We start from the raw sequence: 18,792 nt of genomic DNA, 5'->3' as shown, positions 1-18,792 counted from the left end.
ATTGTCCATGATTGTTGTTGTCTTGTCCTGAGTAGAATTGAAATTATATTTTTCAAGTTGTCTTGTGCAAAAAAAAATATTTCAATTATTGATACTTTGTAAACTACACCTACCTACCTTCTACTTTTTGTTGTTAAATTTTAATATTAATCAATCTACCTGGTGTTATTGGACATATTTGTCATTTATCTTGCCTTTCACAAAATTGTGACCCTGTTGTAAGTTATGACTACAAAGATACGGTGAGTGAGATATTCCGTTTAGAAATTGTTTGAAATATTTTTAAAATAGTAATAACACACCTAAGTTCCATTTTAAATGAATAATCTTATTCCAACCCTGACAATTATATGAATTATCTGGTTAGTAATTCTTGTTTTGGTAGGTGGTACAATATGAGTCATAAGGTTGCTGATTTAATTCAATATATTGAAGGAAATGATTCAATGACTGTTTATAAATTCACAATTATTCATCGATTACTTTATTTCTGAAGCAAAGTAAAGAACAATAATTTCCTGAGTGAGTAATTACTGAGCATATGCTTCAAGACAAATCAAATAAGTTTTGCTCATTTTGGTGCCTATATCATTATTGATTTTGTTTCAAATAAAAAATTGTTTAAATTCAAATAAAATTATACTACCTACTAATTTGAATTTGAAAAGCTAATCCTATTGAAATAAATATATTTGAAAATAACCCTAGTTAGAGTTGTTCAATAAGGTTTTTTATTTGAAACAAACTCAGTAATTGTAATAAAAACATACTTGTTTATAGCTCAGATTCCAACTAAATCAAAATTACATCTAATTTAAAAGAAAATTTTAATTGTATCAACTTCTGTCTGTCCAATCTAGCCATATTAATAAATGTGAGTGTGTCTGTTTATCTGTTTTAACATCATCAATCAACCATCTATTAAATTTTGCATACATGTATGTGATGTACAATGGGGAAGGATATTTGATGTGGGTGGAGCTGCAGGCAAAATCTAGTAATAAAATAGATTCTGTAATTTAGTACACAAATAAATATTTGATGGCAATCAAAGCTGAGCAAGATTGTCTATAGATGATGATCGATGATCAATAGATATCATTACATTTATAATTTTTGGTTATTGTATTTTTACCAATTTACCAAATTAATTATAGTTGTGCTAGGTGCAACATAAGTTTTTAACTGAACAAGAAAGAAAAGGAAAGAAGATCATCAGATATTCTATGGTGTCTGCAGTTTAGAAATAACTAGTGGGTGTCAACTAGGGGAGACAATAAACACTTACTCGTATATCGTAACAATAATGGAATTCAGTATAATAAAGGACCATAGAGAGAGCACCCACGGCACCCTGTATAAAAAGAAAAATCCCATTATTTCCAGTGCCCGTGTGAATCTTCTCTTTCCAGATGACTCTTAGTTACAATTGCGAGTGACTGAATGATTGTTATTGTTATGTAATTAGTGTGTATATGCATTTTATATATACTAGCATTTATCTGCAGCTTTGCTCTCGCGAATTTTGAATCACTAACATGACAGAACCCTCAGATAACTCGTGAAGAGGCAATAAACAAATGAACTTACTTTCACATTTTTAATATTAGTTGTGATAGATTACAAAATGTCTATTGCACTAAAAACTTTAGGTACCTCTACATCACACACACATTTGATGCATTAAGAAAATGTTATATAAAAGGAGAGTGTGAATGGGAATGTAGATCAAGGTACATCTTGATCAAATCAGAGAAGTATTGGAAAAAGGTGGATCACGAGTTTCTGAAATTGATGAGATTGAATGAATTGAATGATGAATGTGGAAGAAGTAAATAATTTTTAATTTCTTTTTTCAAAATATTTTATTCTTGGTCTTTCTTGTCCTTTAATGGTTCTTCCTTCTTGTACTCTAAATATTATTAATTTTGAACGGACTACAAAAGATTCGAAATTTTTTTTTCTCAACTTTAATTTAAATTTATTTTTTAATTTGTCTCGACATTACATATCCAAGACCAATGAAGTTTGTACATGTTTGTACAATTTAGAAGCACTAATTAACTTTTATTAAAAGTAGTTTTGACGTCATTGCTTACCTTCGCCCCTAAATTTGAAGATAAGATCCTTTATTGAAAATAAATAAATTGGAATTGAAAATTATGATGAATACAGAATGTTACAAATCCAATTTTCATTCAAATTCGTCGAACAGCAAAATTAACAGTTTCTGAGAAGTCGTAAAAATACTGGAAAATTCCAATACCAAAAGTCATCAGAGTACATAAATAATAAGAGATAAAGACATGATGTTTCCGGCACCATTAGAAAAGAAAGAATAGAACCACTCCATCTCTATCCCATGGACGTCGTAAAAGGCGACTAAGGGATAGGCTTATAAACTTGGGATTCTTCTTTTTGGAGACAGACTAGCAACCTCTCACTATTTGAATCTCAATTCTATCATTAAGCCAAACAGCTAAACGTGGTCTATCAGTCTTTTTAAGACTGTTCGCTCTGTCTACCCCGCTAGGGATATGGTCGTGATCAAATGTATGAATGTATGTACATGATATACTTATATAACGTCTTAACCATTTACCAAGCAGACAGGGCCAACAGTCTCGAAAAGACTGAATGGTCACGCCCAGTTGGATTGAGATTCAAATATTGACAGATTATTAGCCCGTCGCCTAAAAAAACGTATGTATGTATTGAAAAGAGCTGTATTGCTCTATATCCACACGGCACTGTGATACAGCATCCTACACATATAATATGTAAATTTATCAATTAATATACCAGGTAATGGGTCTGTGCTGCTGCAAGGAGAACGCTTACGAAGATGAGCCTGCGTACGCGCCGCCGGTGGCCTCGACTGCCGCGGCGGTGAGCGCTGTGGAGCCCAGGGTCCGAATGCCTAAGGTGGTCGACTCAATCATAGTTGACCATCTGGTGCTCGAAATGCTGGCTCTGATAGCTTCTTTTGTTGACAAGTAAGTGTTTTAGATGCACATAATATTTTAATGTGCGTTAAGGTGCCGTGTGGTTCCCGGCACCAATACAAAAAAGAATGGGACCACTCCATCTCTTTCCCATGGATGTCGTAAAAGGCGACTAAGGGATAGGCTTACATACTTGAGATTCTTTTTTAGGCGATGGGCTAGCAACCTGTCGCTATTTGAATCTCAATTCTATCCTAAAGCCAAATAGCTGAACGTGGCCTATCAGTGTTTACAAGACTGTTGGCTCTGTCTACCCCGCAAGGGATATAGACGTGATTATATGTATGTATGTATATTTTAATTGTTACTGTTGAGGCCTGGTAGAACATTGCTTGATCAGGATGTCCTACCGAGAGATCAGATCAGGAGTACCAGAAACCTATGAGCTTGTAAATAAAGAGAGTTTGTAAGGATGTGTGTTTGTTTAGTACTATTTTACACAAAATCTTCTTGACGGATTTTGATGAATTTTAATATTTTTTTTCCCCTTAATTCACAGCTTGTATACATACATAAAATCACGCCTCTTTCCCGGAGGGGTAGGCAGAGACTACCTCTTTCCACTTGCCACGATCTCTGCATATTTCCTTTGCTTCATCCACATTCATACACAGCATGTATATAGTGGGATTAATAGGATAGATTTACAAGTTACAAGGTTTTAGTTGAATGGATGAAATCCTCATTTGGATAAGCCCGCCATTGTACATATCCTTCTAAAATTCAATGCTTCTTTTGTAATTTTTTGTATTTCTTTTTTTATGCAATAAAGAGTTAACAAACAAACAAGTCTGTATACTAGAAATTACCTATGTTTTTAAAAATAAATTTAAATAATAAATGTTACATACGCTGTTATTTGCGTGTGTAGATAATAACCTGTGCAATTGCAATGTTTTCGATTTTCATCTTATTAACGTATCTGCATATCTTTCGTATGTTAATTATGCATATACATAATTAATGCACTTTATCGGGCCAAGGTATTTTGTTTATAATAACTAGTTAACAATGTTTTTATTGACTGGCCATAATCGTGCGTGACGCGAATGTTGCCGTGAATGCAAACGTTTTTAGCTTCCTTTTCCTCTCGTTAAGTTTGTAAAAGTCGATCAACGACAATGCTAATAAACTTGGGATTCTATTTTTATGAGATGCGCTTCCAACCTGTCAGTGTTTGCCAATTTCAATTACAAGATCGAGCCATAGGTCTTTCCGCGACTATTGGCTCTGTCTCTCCCGTATGGGAAAAGAAGCGATTTTATTTATGAACATAGTTCTTCCTTAGTAAATTTCCTATGAGGCTGGCATAAAAACTAAATTATAAAACGTATATATTAAAGAATCATATAATTTAACTCCCGCAGTGATGAAGAATCCCCGGTGTCTCTAGTCAAACTCCACGTTATAGCTGACAAAGAAGACGGCTGGATACAAGTGGTATCCTCCATGGTGAACGTGATACCTTTAGAAGACCCATTCGGTCCATCGGCCATCACTATTTTGTTTGATGACTGCCCGTTGCCGTCGAAAGAGTCCGTTATTAGGGTAAGTTGTACATATATGTTATGTAATGATGATGCCTTTGGTCTCTCCTCCGCTGGAAGTTGGTCCGGAAGAATAACTACATCCCAATCCAGGTGCTTCAATGTGGTGAGGGCTAGATTAGTCCAAAGTAGATAAAAAAATTGTGCGTACAGTAACCTTGTGTAATCACCTAGGATAGGTAGCGAATAAGGGTTTTAAGATAACACAGCTAAAGTTATAATTGGAACACACTGACATGACAATACTCAATTGCTCACTTATTATGGAAAATCGTGACGAATAGGCAAAAACGGCGGGTAGAACGCAACATCTGCTTCGCACTGGGGTGTAGAGCTTTCGCGACTAAAACACTCCAAGCAATGCTTTACAAGACAATATGTTACAACGCCATCTGTTTTTTAATACCGTAAACGTCTGAAACAAGACATTAATTTAATAGGTATTGAAAAATATGTACAACGCCATCTATCGTGGACAGGTGACGCAACTGTTTGGCCTGTCATCGGACCGAGCGAACACTGGCGAGCTGAACGTGCGGGTAGAACGCAATATCTGCATTGTGCTGGGCTGTATTGCTGAGAAGCTGGCCGGCCCCAACAGCGTAGCGGTGTTGACGGCAGAAACACTGGACTATTTGATCACATTCCTTGTAAGTATGATTGAATTGTAATGTAACTGGTTGACGCCTGCGGCTCTGCACGCGTTAAACGATTACTCTTGTTCCGTGCCGTGTGGTTCCCAGCACCAATAAAAAAAAGAATAGGACCACTCCATCTCGTTCCCATGGATGTCGTAAAAGGCGACTAAGGGATCGGCTTATAAACTTGGGATTCGTCCTTTAGGCCATGGGCTAGCAACCTGTCACTATTTGAATCTCAATTCCATCATAAAGCCAAACAGCTGAACGTGGCCTATAAGTTTACTCAAGACTGTTGGCTCTGTCTACCCCGCCAGAGATATAGACGTGATTATATGTATGTACGTACTCTTGTTCCCGTGAGAATTTAGAAAAATTGACATCATCAGTCTTATTACTTGTTCATCGAGAAAGCAGCTAACGAACATGTTCCAGTAAAATTTTGTAATAGTAAGCCGATTTTGATGCACAAAGAACTTGAGAATATTTCCTAGGTCACCGGCCAAATGCCATCAAAAACAAATCAACAAACGAGTCTCAATCATAATCATTAGGCCACACAGCTGAACGTTCAGTATTTTCAGGAGTTTTGGCTCTGTATATCTCGCACGGGTATGCAATCGCAATGTACTTAATAATAAATGAAAATGTAACATTTATTTGGAAACGAGAGCAAGTAAAATTTAATTATATAGAATTACGATGACATCTGCATCATCTGCATGAACCTGAATCTCAAGATTGCATGCATACATAAAATAGGAGGAGGAAAAAGCAGAGATCTTTCCAAGATTATTTGTATTGTACATATGTATGTGCAAATAATCGACTTGAGAGTTATCGCAGAACAAACATACCTACCTACACACATCAATACATATATTTGCCACTATTCCAATTAGCAACATAAAAAGCGAACGAATCCGTAGTCCAAAGCTAATATAACGTAAATTCCCTTTCAGATAACCCGCCGCGAAGCCTGCATAGTGTTGTTCGCCCTAATAGCCTTAGAGAAGTTCGCGAGCACGACTGAGAACAAGTTGACGATCAAAAGCAGACTGGAGAGGGAGCCTGTGAACCCGTTGCTGGTGTTGGAGACGCTGGCTGATGATGAGGACAACGTGTGGAGGCAGGTCGGCTTCTGTGCCAAGTGGGCGCTCGACAATCTGTGTAAGTTCATACACATACATACATATACATACATACATATATTATATATATACATATACATACACACATATACATATACATACATACATAAAAATCACGCCTCTTTCCTGGAGTGGTAGGCAGAGACTACCTCTTTCCAATTGCCACGATCCCCGCATACATCTTTCGGTTCATCCATATTTTTCAATATGTTTTTGCTCAATAAAATTATGTCTTTTCACAGTTATAATAGAAGACAGAAAACTATCATACGAATTAGTAGACATGACGGGTCTGAACGTTATACTCAATTCGCAAGACGTCAGCGAATACTTGAAGCTCTCCTGTAACGGGTTAGAAGCGAGGTAAGTTATCCTATTTTTGCACGTAACTTAACTGTTTGATGGAGTATATTGAAGAAATAAAGGCCAACTTTTAAAATATATGTGAAATTAATGAATTAAGTCTGTTGGTTTGTTGGCTGTATGTGACCAATGTTTGTATACGCATTAAACTTACCATTTCGTGATATTGTCTATGACGTAATGGCGGCAGACTGTCACTGTCACTATAAGTGAGAGTGTGTACGTGAGCCGTGTATATATAAAACTACACGAGCATACTACGAGTATTATTGCTTCATTTTTTTACCTTATAGTAACACTCCGTCCGCCATTTTTCCTACGTCTATGCATATACAGATAACTGATTGTCATCAGATGTGACTCGAACTCGTTCGAGAGCGTCCGCTGCACGTTCCAAGTGGACCAGGGCTGCTGGTACTACGAGTGCTTCATCATCACGCCTGGGGTCATGCAGATAGGTTGGGCAACTAAGAACAGCCATTTTCTCAATCATGTAAGTTTCTTTTATACATAGGTACATAAATATGGTCGCGACTATATCCCTTGCGGGGTAGAAAGAGCCGACAGTCTTGAGAAGACTGAATGGCCACGTTCAGCTATTTGGCTTAATGATAGAATTGAGATTCAAATAGTGACAGGTTGCTAGCCCATCGCTTAAAAAAGAATCCCAAGTTTGTAAGCCTATCCCTTAGTCGCCTTTTACGACATCCTCAGCGGCATGACGTCACAACCTGATATCAAAATTCTAGCTGTGCCCGCGACTTCGTACGCGTGTAATAGTTATTTTGGGCATCATTAAAGCCCTCAAGGGTGAATAATTTTCCCCGTTTTTTTTACACATTTTGCATTATTTCTTCGCTCCTAATAGTTGAAGCGTGATGTTATATAGTCTAAAGCCTTCCTCGATAAATGGTCTATTCAACGCAAAAAGATTTTTTTAATTCGAACCAGTACTTACTGCGATTAGCGCGTTCAAACAAACTCTTCAGCTTTGTAATAATACTCGTAGTAGGTATAGATTTGATTTTTTTTTTAGTGTGGATTTGATTTTTGTTTTTTTTTAGTGTAGATTTGATTTTTTTTTTCACAGGAAGGCTACGGCATCGGCGACGATCTATTCTCTCTGTCATACGACGGCTGCCGTAAACTCGTTTGGTACAAAGCGAGGCCTACTTCCGTGGCCGACGTGCCAGCGTGGAGCCCTGGAGACGTGCTCGGCTGCCTCATAGACATGGCCGCCAAGGAGGTGATATTCTCCATCAACGGACTGAGGCTGGAGCCGTGCACCGAGATCTTTGAGAACACCAGGTGAGGGTGGTACTTATATAAATGAGAATTATAGCTTACTAGCGACCCGCCCCGGCTTCGCACGGGTGCAAAATTCGGAAAGAATTATACATAAAAACCTTCCTCTCGAATCACTCTAGCTGTTACAAAAAACCGCATCAAATTCCGTTGCGTAATTTTAAAGATTAAAGCATACAGACAAACAGACTGATATAGCGACTTTGTTTTATACTATGTAGTGATGAGGTCGACTGTTAAATAAGTTATGAAATAGCGGAGCTTCCTGGCGCAAGCACGTTTTGCTTAAAAGGAGGTTCCCACAACCTGATCTAATGTAATTTGTGGTTGCCCAATAAATATTTTTGATTTTTTTTTTTTAAATGAGAAGCCTTGAAATGGCAAGGTTTTTTTTCTTTGTATTAATGCAATAGGTCGTCGTTGTCAGTATGCAGAGATTGTTGTTAAGTATGCAGAGATCGTGGCAAGTGGAAAGAGGTAGTCTCTGCCTATCCCTCCGGGTAAGAGGCGTGATTTTATGTATGTATGTATGTAGGTCGTCGTTAATATAACACAACGTTTCTTATGAAACATTTATATATATAAATGTGTAGTCACGTCTATATCCCATGCGGAGTAGACCAAGCCAATAGTGGAAAGACTGATAGGCCACGTCATCTGTTTGGCTTAATGATAGAATCAAGCCATACAGCTGAACTCCATGCCTTTCCCGTGGATGTCGTAAAAGGCGACTAAGGGATAGGCTTACAAACTTGGGATTATTTTTCAGGCGATGGGCTAGCAACCTGTCACTATTTGAATCTCAATTCTATCATTAAGCCTAACAGCTGAACGTGGCCTATCAGTCTTTCAAGACTGCTAACTCTGTCCACCCCTCAAGGGATATAGACCTGACTATATGTATGTCATATATACATATTTCATAAGAAACGTTGTTATATTAACGACGACCTATTGCTTAAAAAAAAAAAAAGAAAAAGAAAAAAAAAAAAACGTTTGTGCATAATCTTCTCTTAAACAGGACGGGTTTCTTCGCCGCCGCCAGTTTCATGGCGTTCCAACAGTGCCGGTTCAACTTCGGCCACGAGCCGTACCGGCATCCCCCCGGGGATAGGCAGTTCTCGTCGTTCAACGACCACGGTTACCTCACCGAGGAGCAGAAGAAGGTGAGTGTTGTGTTTGGAACAGGGATCTCGTGATGGATTGTATGTACAGTCAAAACCTGATATAACGACATTGAAGGGACCGTATAGTTGCCGACGTTATATCCGATTGTCGTTATATGCAATACAGTCATATACACAAGAACAGTAGTTACATATATGTATGTTTTATCATATGTAGTTATTTATCTAGTATAAGTGTAGGTTATGAATGTAAAAGAGTCAGATAAGACATAAACATATTTATTACGAAATAATTAGAATACAAAATGTACTTAGCCGCTAGTTACGGGTTACAAAATTACACTACAGGTATGAGTATCATCAATATCAAACTGTTCATTAAATGCAACAAATTTCGGAATATCATCGTCGTCCTCCGCTTGTGATAGAGAGAGACCTTTGAAACCTGCATGGCGAAAGCAGTTAGCTATAGTGGTCTGTGTGACCTTTTCCCAAGCTTCCGATATCATTAGAATTGCATCCAGAACAGAGAGAGTTTTAATGCTGTTATCAATATTCTGTATCATTTGTATCACTTGAAGTTTTCTGTATTGTGTTTTTAAACAATTGGTCTAAAATATGCAAGGTCAAATGTCCGTAAAGTGGGAGTAAGTAATAATATACAAAATATTTCTTCAATGCTTATCAATAAGATTTAAAATCGTTTGTATTGTTTTGTTTTGAGCGGATCGGTTGGTCGTTATAGCCGATGAATATCCATAAAGTTTAGTCGTTGTAAGCGATATGTCGCTGTATCCGATGTTGTTAAACCGGTTTGTTTACTGAATAGTTTACTAGGAATTCGGACGGGACCATACAATCTGGCTGTAATAACCGATAGGTCGTTGTAAACGATGTCGTTATAAACAGTTTTGACTGTAGTTTGATTTGAACCAAAAAAATAAAATTAAATAAATTTCAGGCTACTGATAGGCCCATAACACAGGAGAAAAGACAAAATCATACATCGAAATCCTTTATTTTTATTCAAATGCAAACTCAAAATTTTTTATTCATTATTATAGGATACTTCATATCGCTTAATAAAATTGTCAAAAGTTTTAGTTTAACAGCATTGGTTGACGTGAAATAAATTACTTAAAAACTTATGTTCACTGCCGCTTCCAAGGCGTCAGTGCAGAAGAAGCGGTAACAAACTGCACTGCAGCATTTTCTTCAACAACGTCAACTTCAAAAATATCCAAATTTAGATTGTGGACGAGAGAATACATTGTTCAGATTAATATATTTATATGAGATTTTAATAATGGATGGCCGGAGGAGCCCCTCCAGAGTGTTGAGAAATATTTAAACTTATTTTTGGACATTTTTATATTACAGGTGGTGCCTCGTCGGATATATTTAGAACAGTTGAGGTGCTCCAGTGTTAAAGAAGATTCCTGCACTCTGTGCTTTGACGACACCGCCTGCTGCGTGTTGGAACCGTGTGGTCATAGGTAAGTACTTAGAGTCTTAATTATATTACACAACTCCTATAAAGTATTCAGCTCAATGTGGCCTTTCAGTTTTTTTCGAAATATATTTATATTCAAAATAGGATACCAGGTATAATTTAATGACTTCAACATACAGACATATGATCACGTCTTTATTATGTTATAGTGTAGACACAGCCAACAGTATCACAAAGATTGAAAAGTCACGTTCAGCTGTATGGCTTGATGATGGCATTGAGATTGGCAGTAAACACAACTTTACTAGCCCATCTCCTTAAATTCCCAAATGTATTAGCTTTTCCCTTGATTGACTTTTACAATTTAAAACAGCTAGCACACACTATCGTTTAAACTTTATAAACTAGTAATTACGTTATTTAATTAACAAAATAGCTTGGCCTGATACTTGTGGCGGAATTGAGATTCATATCGCTCACCTAAACGGCTACTTATCTATCTCTTAGCCGCTTTTTACGACGGAAGATATGGATATCCCAATTCTAATGTGCCTGGAACCACACGTCACAATGAATCACTGTAAATTATTACCTTCGCAGAGGTTTTTGCTCGCTCTGCACATCACAACTGAAGGAGTGCCCGATGTGCCGGGCGGCCATTTTGAATATCCGTCGCGAGGACACATGACAGGGCAGCCCTCGCTCCCGGAGCGAGTCTGCCAGCCCCAACATCACCCTGGAGGAATCCCCCACCCCCTCCAGAGGGAACAGCCCCCGGGACAACTCCCCCTCGAGGGGAAACACCCCCTGTGACGTGGAAGACGAAATGGACGACCAAGTCTTCGAACTGCGGCCTAGGGATATCGTCAACTGCGTCAGATATCAGTTAGGTTAGATTGTTTGTTGCCACAGATGTAGATGTAGCTAGACCCTGCAAGTGTGTACTCCGCGTTGACAGAAGAACCTCTCTTTGAAATTGGTTCATTGGAGTTTGTAGTGACCCATTATTCATTCCATTACATTATGGATAGGGGTGTAATTTAAAAAATAAATGGAATAAAGTGCCCTGTTGACTTTTGTAGTAAGCAGAGAAAACTTGATACGCTTGCGTTTCGAACAGATGGGTAATCTTGCGGTGACGCTATGACCCTAAATGGGGTTACAATACGAAGGTCAGGAGTCGATTCGTGTTAAAACTTGTCTCACCCAATCCGGGATCACAGTGTGAGGACGCAACCGGGACTAAAGCCAAAATGATTTGTGAACTTGCGAGGTCTAACTTGATGTATGTCTGTGTTCGAAACTATGTGTGTAGTAAAACCAAATGTGCCCCATTTTGTCCTACGTAGGTCCTTATAGGGATGTTTATTGGTGCAAAGAAATAAAAATATATATATTGAAGATGTATAACTATATAATGTTCTTTAGTCATGTTTATATATATTGAATAGTCGTCAAGCTTGTTTGAATACAAGGAAATCAATGGTGAATCTTTGCATATGATCGCATAATTGATTTCCATATAATTATTTGTTCGTTTTAAACAATATATGAATGCAAATACCTAAGTTATATTTTATTATTTTTCGAATTGCATTATGCTTGAAATAAGCATAATGTTTATTATTTTTCAAACGCAAACGTTATTTCATTTTAACGCTCGAATCGGTGTAAAATTTTTAAAATTATCACCTAATTGACTTGTATTGATTATTTATTAATAATGCGTGTGTAAATATTTGCGACTGAGAAATTGCGTCAAAAAGACTTGCGACTGAGAAATCTTAGCCAAAAGTCTTGCGACTGAGAAATGCGAGACAAAAAGACTTACGACTGAGAAATCTTAGCCAAAAGTCTTGCGACTGAGAAATGCGAGACAAAAAGACTTACGACTGAGAACTTCGCGTCGAAAAAAAAATTGCGACTGACAAATTCGCGAAACTAAATATAAGAAGATGAAGATGCTACATCATCGGATCTCACTTAATAATGGCGATTTTACAATTTCAAAGAATAGGTATATATTTTGCCATCCGTGTTAAAAATTAACATTTTAATACGAGTATATCGAATTGAAGGATCATATATTGCAAATTGATTTGAACAGTATTAAATGTAAATGTATGACAAAAGATTGTGTAGATTTAAGGAGCGATTGAATCTGATAGGTTTTTAATGCTGTTGATTAATGCGATATAGTGTAAGAGACAGCTTTACTTTTGGTAACTTTCGTTGGAGTGGCTTGACATTATTCATTAGATTTGTAGCTACGAACAACAACTACAATTATTTATTTTAAATTCCCTATTCCCTACACCTAAGTTAATGCACCCGTATTTTTATGATGCAAACAAGCATCTTAGTGATGTTTACTAAAAAATGCAGACATCTTTTATAAATGCCTCGTTATGGGATTTTAAGATTGACTGTCGGGTGATTCTGGGCCTTATTTATTAATTTTAACAGGGCGGCAGGAAAATTACTATAAATTCTGCGTTTTGAATTTAATTGGTACTTTCATTTTTGCCGGTTACACATGCGCACAGATTTTAGATTCAGGATATCGAACGCTTTAAATTAACTGATTATTAAGAATATATTTAAGGACCTATTTATTTATTTAAACTTTATTGCATAAAAAACAAAAATGTACAAAAGGCGGACTTATCACTCAACGAAACGGAAATCTTCTATAAGTTATGATATAAGACCATCCAAACCTCTTTCACTTCATACACATCCAGTCTCCTTATTTCGCCAGAGCGTCGCCAATATGATCAAGGTTCGTTCGTCTAGAGTTGATTAATCATACTTACAAAATGTTTAGTACTTTATTCACAGAACCTTTTTAATAACGAAAATATTTCCAAAAACCGTAAAGTGTTCCACAAATTATGCCGTTATGAATGGACTTTTGTACCTGCTAACCGAATGACAAATAGTAACCAAAAGTGAAACTATCTCCTAGCCTATGAATGACGTAACACGCCAGTAAGGTTAACTTAGCTTAATATATTCGTAGGGAAACATTATCGATCGAATTTAGACCTTGCTATTGAAATGTTGATTAGTTAATTTACTGTTGTAAGTAATGTTGATTTAGCGGAACGCGGTCTTAGAGTGTTTGAAGGAATGACTTTTGCTTATATCAATAGCTGAGATTCGCCTGTGTTGTCTTTGAAATGTTAATAATATATGAAAGTTGTGTTATGCTTGTTGGAGTCACCCAAAATCTAGTGAACGGATTTGGATTAAATTTAAAATATTATCAGAATAAATAAGAAGTCACAATTTTACGCGAGTCGAATGCGGTTTGTGTAACAGAAATAAAAAAGATATGTTCATTTAATTGATTTTTTACTTGTATCATAGCAAACAATAAAGAAAAGCATTTTTTAACAGAATTATCTTATATTCTCCGTAGTTGGATGTTTGATTGATAATCGATGGTAAAAAAGTTGTTAATTTTTATTTCAGTCTTAACATATAATGTACCTACTGTCACTTTTGGTGATAACGTATAAGATTTACATATTTTTTTTAAATAGGTTATACCTTCTCAATTCCCTTGTAGCACAATTGCTTGTCCATACATTTTGGCACAAATTCATTTATGAAAAATACAAATTGTCAGGTTGTGGTATATATTTATCCGTCGTCGTAATTTTAAAAGCCAATGTTTGCTCCGTCTAAGTCCAGTGTAATTTATATTATAGATAAATATATAGAGTGTAGCTTAAAATACATGGGAATAGCAAATATATAATCCTTATTAAACAATTCTTAGCATGATAAATAAATACAAAGCATTTATTTGTAAACTGTCAAACATGAAAAAATAAAAAAAATAAAATGTTTTTTTTGTGTCGTACGTTGATATCTGTATACGCTTTAGCACTGAAACGTCAACGAAATTTAAAATTAACAGCGAATTCAAGGCTCGTTAACCGCTTTGTGCCGTTTGTTGATTATAGTTTTAAATTAATGCAATCAGAAATGATGTGTCGCTCAAATTTTGTAATGCCATCATCGGTGCGAAAGCGATTGAAATGTGTGATACGTTATGTTAAAATGTTGCATGTAAGTACATAGAAAAAATATATGATAAAAATATGTTTATTTAAAAACTTGTCTTTTATCGAGTAATCCAAATCCATAAGCAAGAGTAAGCAATAGTTTCTGGTTTCATATTGATATGAGTCATGCACATTACGATCTCCACTATCTATAGGTCAACTTATGTGCCGCGTATAAATAGCGTCGTTTGACAAAGCTATGAGAGGGGTTTTACAAAAATTGACTAGTTCATTTCTGATTGCAAGTTATCTTAGGTAAGTCAGTGTTGCCCGCACTTATCACAGATTATATAGTTAATACGGCTTTAATGACAATTTTTGTGTAAAAATGGACTGCTTAGGTCTTATTTTATTATATAGCTAAATGTGTAAATAGTTATCGTTATAAAATTTTAAAATGAGACATGTAATGTTCTGTCTTTAATCTCATTACGTGTGTTTGACGCGCTTTTAAGCATCGCATAGATTATATTTTACCTACCATAGACAATTATAAATTTTAAAATTCGAACACAATGTATGCTTATAATTTTATAATTTGCGCTTTATGTAATTAATACAAAGAATTTGACAATAAAACTATTGTTTGTCTATGGTAGAACGGTAGAAATAAATAAATGTTAATTAGTTGCTTAGTTTCTACAATGTGTTCTGTAAAATATAATTGTGTGTATATATTGCTGTTCTATACGTATGAATAAATTAACAACACACATACAATGAAATCGGATAAAATGTGACTTCGTGCTTCCATTTCCTTATCATCCTCGAGTTATAACTTCATGTTTCAGACTATATTTATGATGTATTTGTATAAAACAATTAAGACAATGTTCTGTAATCCATCGTAACTTATTTATTCAAAATACCTAGTTTCAGCGCGCTGAATTAAATCAATGTGCGAAATAAATCAACCCGTAGATTAGAAGAAAATCTAATCACAGAGTTACAGATCTGATATGCATTTTCAATCACGGATATTTCATAAATATATACATAACATAATTGATGTCTTATAAAATACAAAAAATATAAATAGTAAAATAAAAGATTTCAACGGTATCTCACTATTTTACTGTATTATTAATATCAACATATATATAAATAATATACATTATGACATATATGTATGACTAGATTAAGAAAATGTTCTTCTATATCACCTGCCTCATAAAGTCACTATCGGATGTTATTTAAATATTATATGATATATTTTTTCATACGAATTTGTAGTAGTGTTAATTAGTAAAACAATATTGTCTTAAGATTATATTTGTATTTTCAGCTCAGTGTTCTTAAATCCTAACTTTTTAAAAATTTCCCGGTATTACACACATTTATTCTTCTTTATATCATTTCATTTAAACTGGTAAACAATGGTTTATAGACTAAAATCAAAACACGACTATTTGCCCACATCACCTTAAGCACATTCATTTAAAATTTCGTTACATTATGAGATTATTAGGTTAATTTAATAAAACCTGACAATATTTTTGACCCTTCGGTGGAGATTAGATACGAAAATATAATAGTTTTAAATTGTATAATAAAGAATAGAGCTTTCATTCTAAATTTTTAAATGTATTATGTAAGTGTACAAGACTATACCTTTGCAAAGCTTGCAGAAAACTAGTGGCGCAGAGCATTTAAATTCTTAGCAACAATTTATACTGAGATATATAACTATTATACATAAGATGTTTGGTACTTTTTAATTCATTTTCTAATCCGATTAAATTTTTGTACATTGTAAGAAAGTGGTGTACCACCTACTTTCTCACTGTGTCGCTCTACATTCTAAATTTAAATTCAAATCTGCACGAATCGAGATATTTATTATCGTTTTGTTAACTTAAATGTAATTTTTCCTCAGTGTAAATTGTGGCTAAAAATATTGTTTTTTTTAAACTAAAGAAATATTTGTATAGACTACCAAACATGCGTTTAATTAGACCTATTCGAAATTCCAAAGTTGTGAAATGGGCTCAAAATTAGTGTATAGAAATTAAAAATCGATCATTCATTCCTCATTATAATTTTGATCTAGATTTTACTGACTGAGACCCAAAACTACCCGGTGAATTTCTTTCGAAATAATAAGGAAATAATGATTCTAAAATAGGTGTACTCTCATTACAAAATGTAAGTAGTTTTTAAAATATGTGAGTTCAATACATGTTATGTGTTTTAGTGTTTTAAAAAAAAAGACATATATTTCTCGAAAACACATTGCATATCGAGAGTAAACTATTTACACATATATTGTTATAGTTTGGAGGTCACATGATAAATAAAACAAATTATGACAAATTAACACAGGTCTTTTATTGTGATCCATTTTGTGCATCTCTTTGACCTACTACTTATAAATAGACTTGGAACAAAATGTTTTATTAAAAATATATAAAGGCGACTAAAGTATAAGCTACACTACTAGATACTAAAACCTGGGATTCTGGCGATGGGCTAGCAACCTGTCACTATTTGAATCTTAATTCTAACATCGAGCCCGACAGCCGAACATGGCCTATCAGTCTTTTCAAGGCTGTTGGCCCTGTCTACCCCGCAAGGGATATTATATGTATTATGTTTTAAAAAGCATGTAAGGTACAGTCACCCATCAGATTTACGATAAAATCAAGAGTGCTCAAAATAGAAAAGCTTGTATCAAAAGCTTATTAAATGTGGATGGAGATGAACTAACCAAAAAATGAGACCACCCTTAACCGACCAACTTCCATGAACAGAGCATTGAATGTGGCTCATACGAAAGAAGTGAAAAAATATTGTGGCAAGTGGAAAGAAGCTAGTCTCTGCCTACTCCTCCGGGAAAGGCTTGATTTTATGTATGGAGCAAGACTTGTGCAGGAAACGTGGAAAACAAAGTCTGCCTACCCCTCCGGGAAAAGGCTAAAACACGAACCTTTTGTTGCTTTGTCTACGCCAAGGCACGGCGGAAAGGATTCTCGCTTTAGCATTATGTTTTAGTTTTTCGTTAAGAACGGCACCGATAGATGGCGTTACTATACAAATCCATCAATGCGTAGATTTTGCCGCGAACTTGACAGTTCACGCATAATACGACCGTGACATTAACTTGTTATAACTTGGACGTGCCAGTAGTTATCGCATCGGGTTTCACTGTCGGGGATTTTATAGAGAATTAGGGGCACGGAAGTCGCCTTTAAGTCGAGCGCCAAACATTCACTGCTGTCTATCCTGTACCGGAATAATTTCGCCTTTTTTTTCAAGTCCCTATTCGAGAACCTCTTGATAAGGCTAGAAAGGACGTGTCCAATCTAGAAATTAACGCTATCCAAAATTACAAACCTATAGGTCACATTCGAAGTTAAGCAAAAGCATAGTTTCCCATTCATGACACTTACTTATGATCATCAAAATTTGAGTTAGCACTTCCCATCAACTCAAGAGATCTGAACTTTCGTACAGTCGTAAATCCACAATCTACCGTCGGAAGGATTTCCTTAATTGTTTTTTATTCTACCTTGACCTCATACCTTACATTTTGATTATCATGACCCCTGACCTCCCTTCTCACGAAGGGACGCGACCGGGCGGGTCTCAAAACCAGGATGATCATATGCCTATTATATAAGATTTTAAACTGCTTAGATGCCTATTGTTAATTTAATTTATCAATGCTTAAAATAAAAAGTATTATCCCTACAGACATAAGTATTATCTATTGATTGAAATTATTTAACTTAAGAAATTTTGGATCGAAATTTGACATAGAAATGTACTTGACGTCGGAGTAACAAAGACTTAACTTCAATAAAAGCTGGGGTTAATCTTGTGTCTGGGTCCCGGTACTTAGAATAGAACCACACCATATCATTCCCGCGGATGTCGTAAAGTCAACTAAGGGATATGCGTTGGGCTAACAACCTGTGACTATTTGAATCTTAGTTCCAGTATCTTAAAAATGCTCCCATTTTTTTTCTTTGAACTAACTTGTATGTAGCACACTATAGTGCCGTAAATTTACATGCCATTTACCATGAATAAGTTCATACCGTTAACAGTTCACGTTACCAATACCAAATTTTGTACCGTTATACTTATCGTCACCTTATGGTCGTCTTAAGACAGAGGCATTTGTA

The 18,792-nt window shown here is 35.5% G+C and overlaps 1 protein-coding gene across 1 annotated transcript; it reads left to right on the top strand.

The window, feature by feature from the left end:
* The first annotated feature begins 12 nt into the window (after positions 1–12).
* Positions 13–16,982, top strand: LOC106130600 (RING finger and SPRY domain-containing protein 1). Its single transcript, XM_013329490.2, has 11 exons — positions 13–242; positions 2,806–2,996; positions 4,373–4,553; positions 5,032–5,202; positions 6,153–6,360; positions 6,584–6,704; positions 7,059–7,197; positions 7,795–8,012; positions 9,031–9,175; positions 10,517–10,632; positions 11,190–16,982. Exons 2-11 carry the CDS (start codon positions 2,809–2,811, stop codon positions 11,275–11,277), a joined length of 1,575 nt encoding a protein of 524 aa, XP_013184944.1. The 5' UTR covers positions 13–242; positions 2,806–2,808; the 3' UTR covers positions 11,278–16,982.
* Positions 16,983–18,792: the final 1,810 nt, after the last annotated feature.

Source organism: Amyelois transitella, chromosome Z, assembly GCF_032362555.1.
Source record: "Amyelois transitella isolate CPQ chromosome Z, ilAmyTran1.1, whole genome shotgun sequence".
NCBI classification, from domain to species: Eukaryota; Metazoa; Arthropoda; class Insecta; order Lepidoptera; family Pyralidae; genus Amyelois; species Amyelois transitella.
The sequence above is the reverse complement of the archived record's forward strand: the minus strand, read 5'-3'. Positions and strand labels throughout refer to the sequence as shown.

What these genes read in the sequence shown, in the direction of transcription:
- LOC106130600 (XM_013329490.2), top strand. Translation starts at nt 2,809, where the DNA reads ATGGGTCTGTGCTGCTGCAAGGAGAACGCTTACGAAGATGAGCCTGCG. An exon ending in CGAAAGAGTCCGTTATTAGG is followed by an intron (nt 4,554 to 5,031) that starts GTAAGTTGTACA and finishes TATCGTGGACAG; the next exon opens with GTGACGCAACTGTTTGGCCT. An exon ending in ACAGCCATTTTCTCAATCAT is followed by an intron (nt 7,198 to 7,794) that starts GTAAGTTTCTTT and finishes TTTTTTTCACAG; the next exon opens with GAAGGCTACGGCATCGGCGA.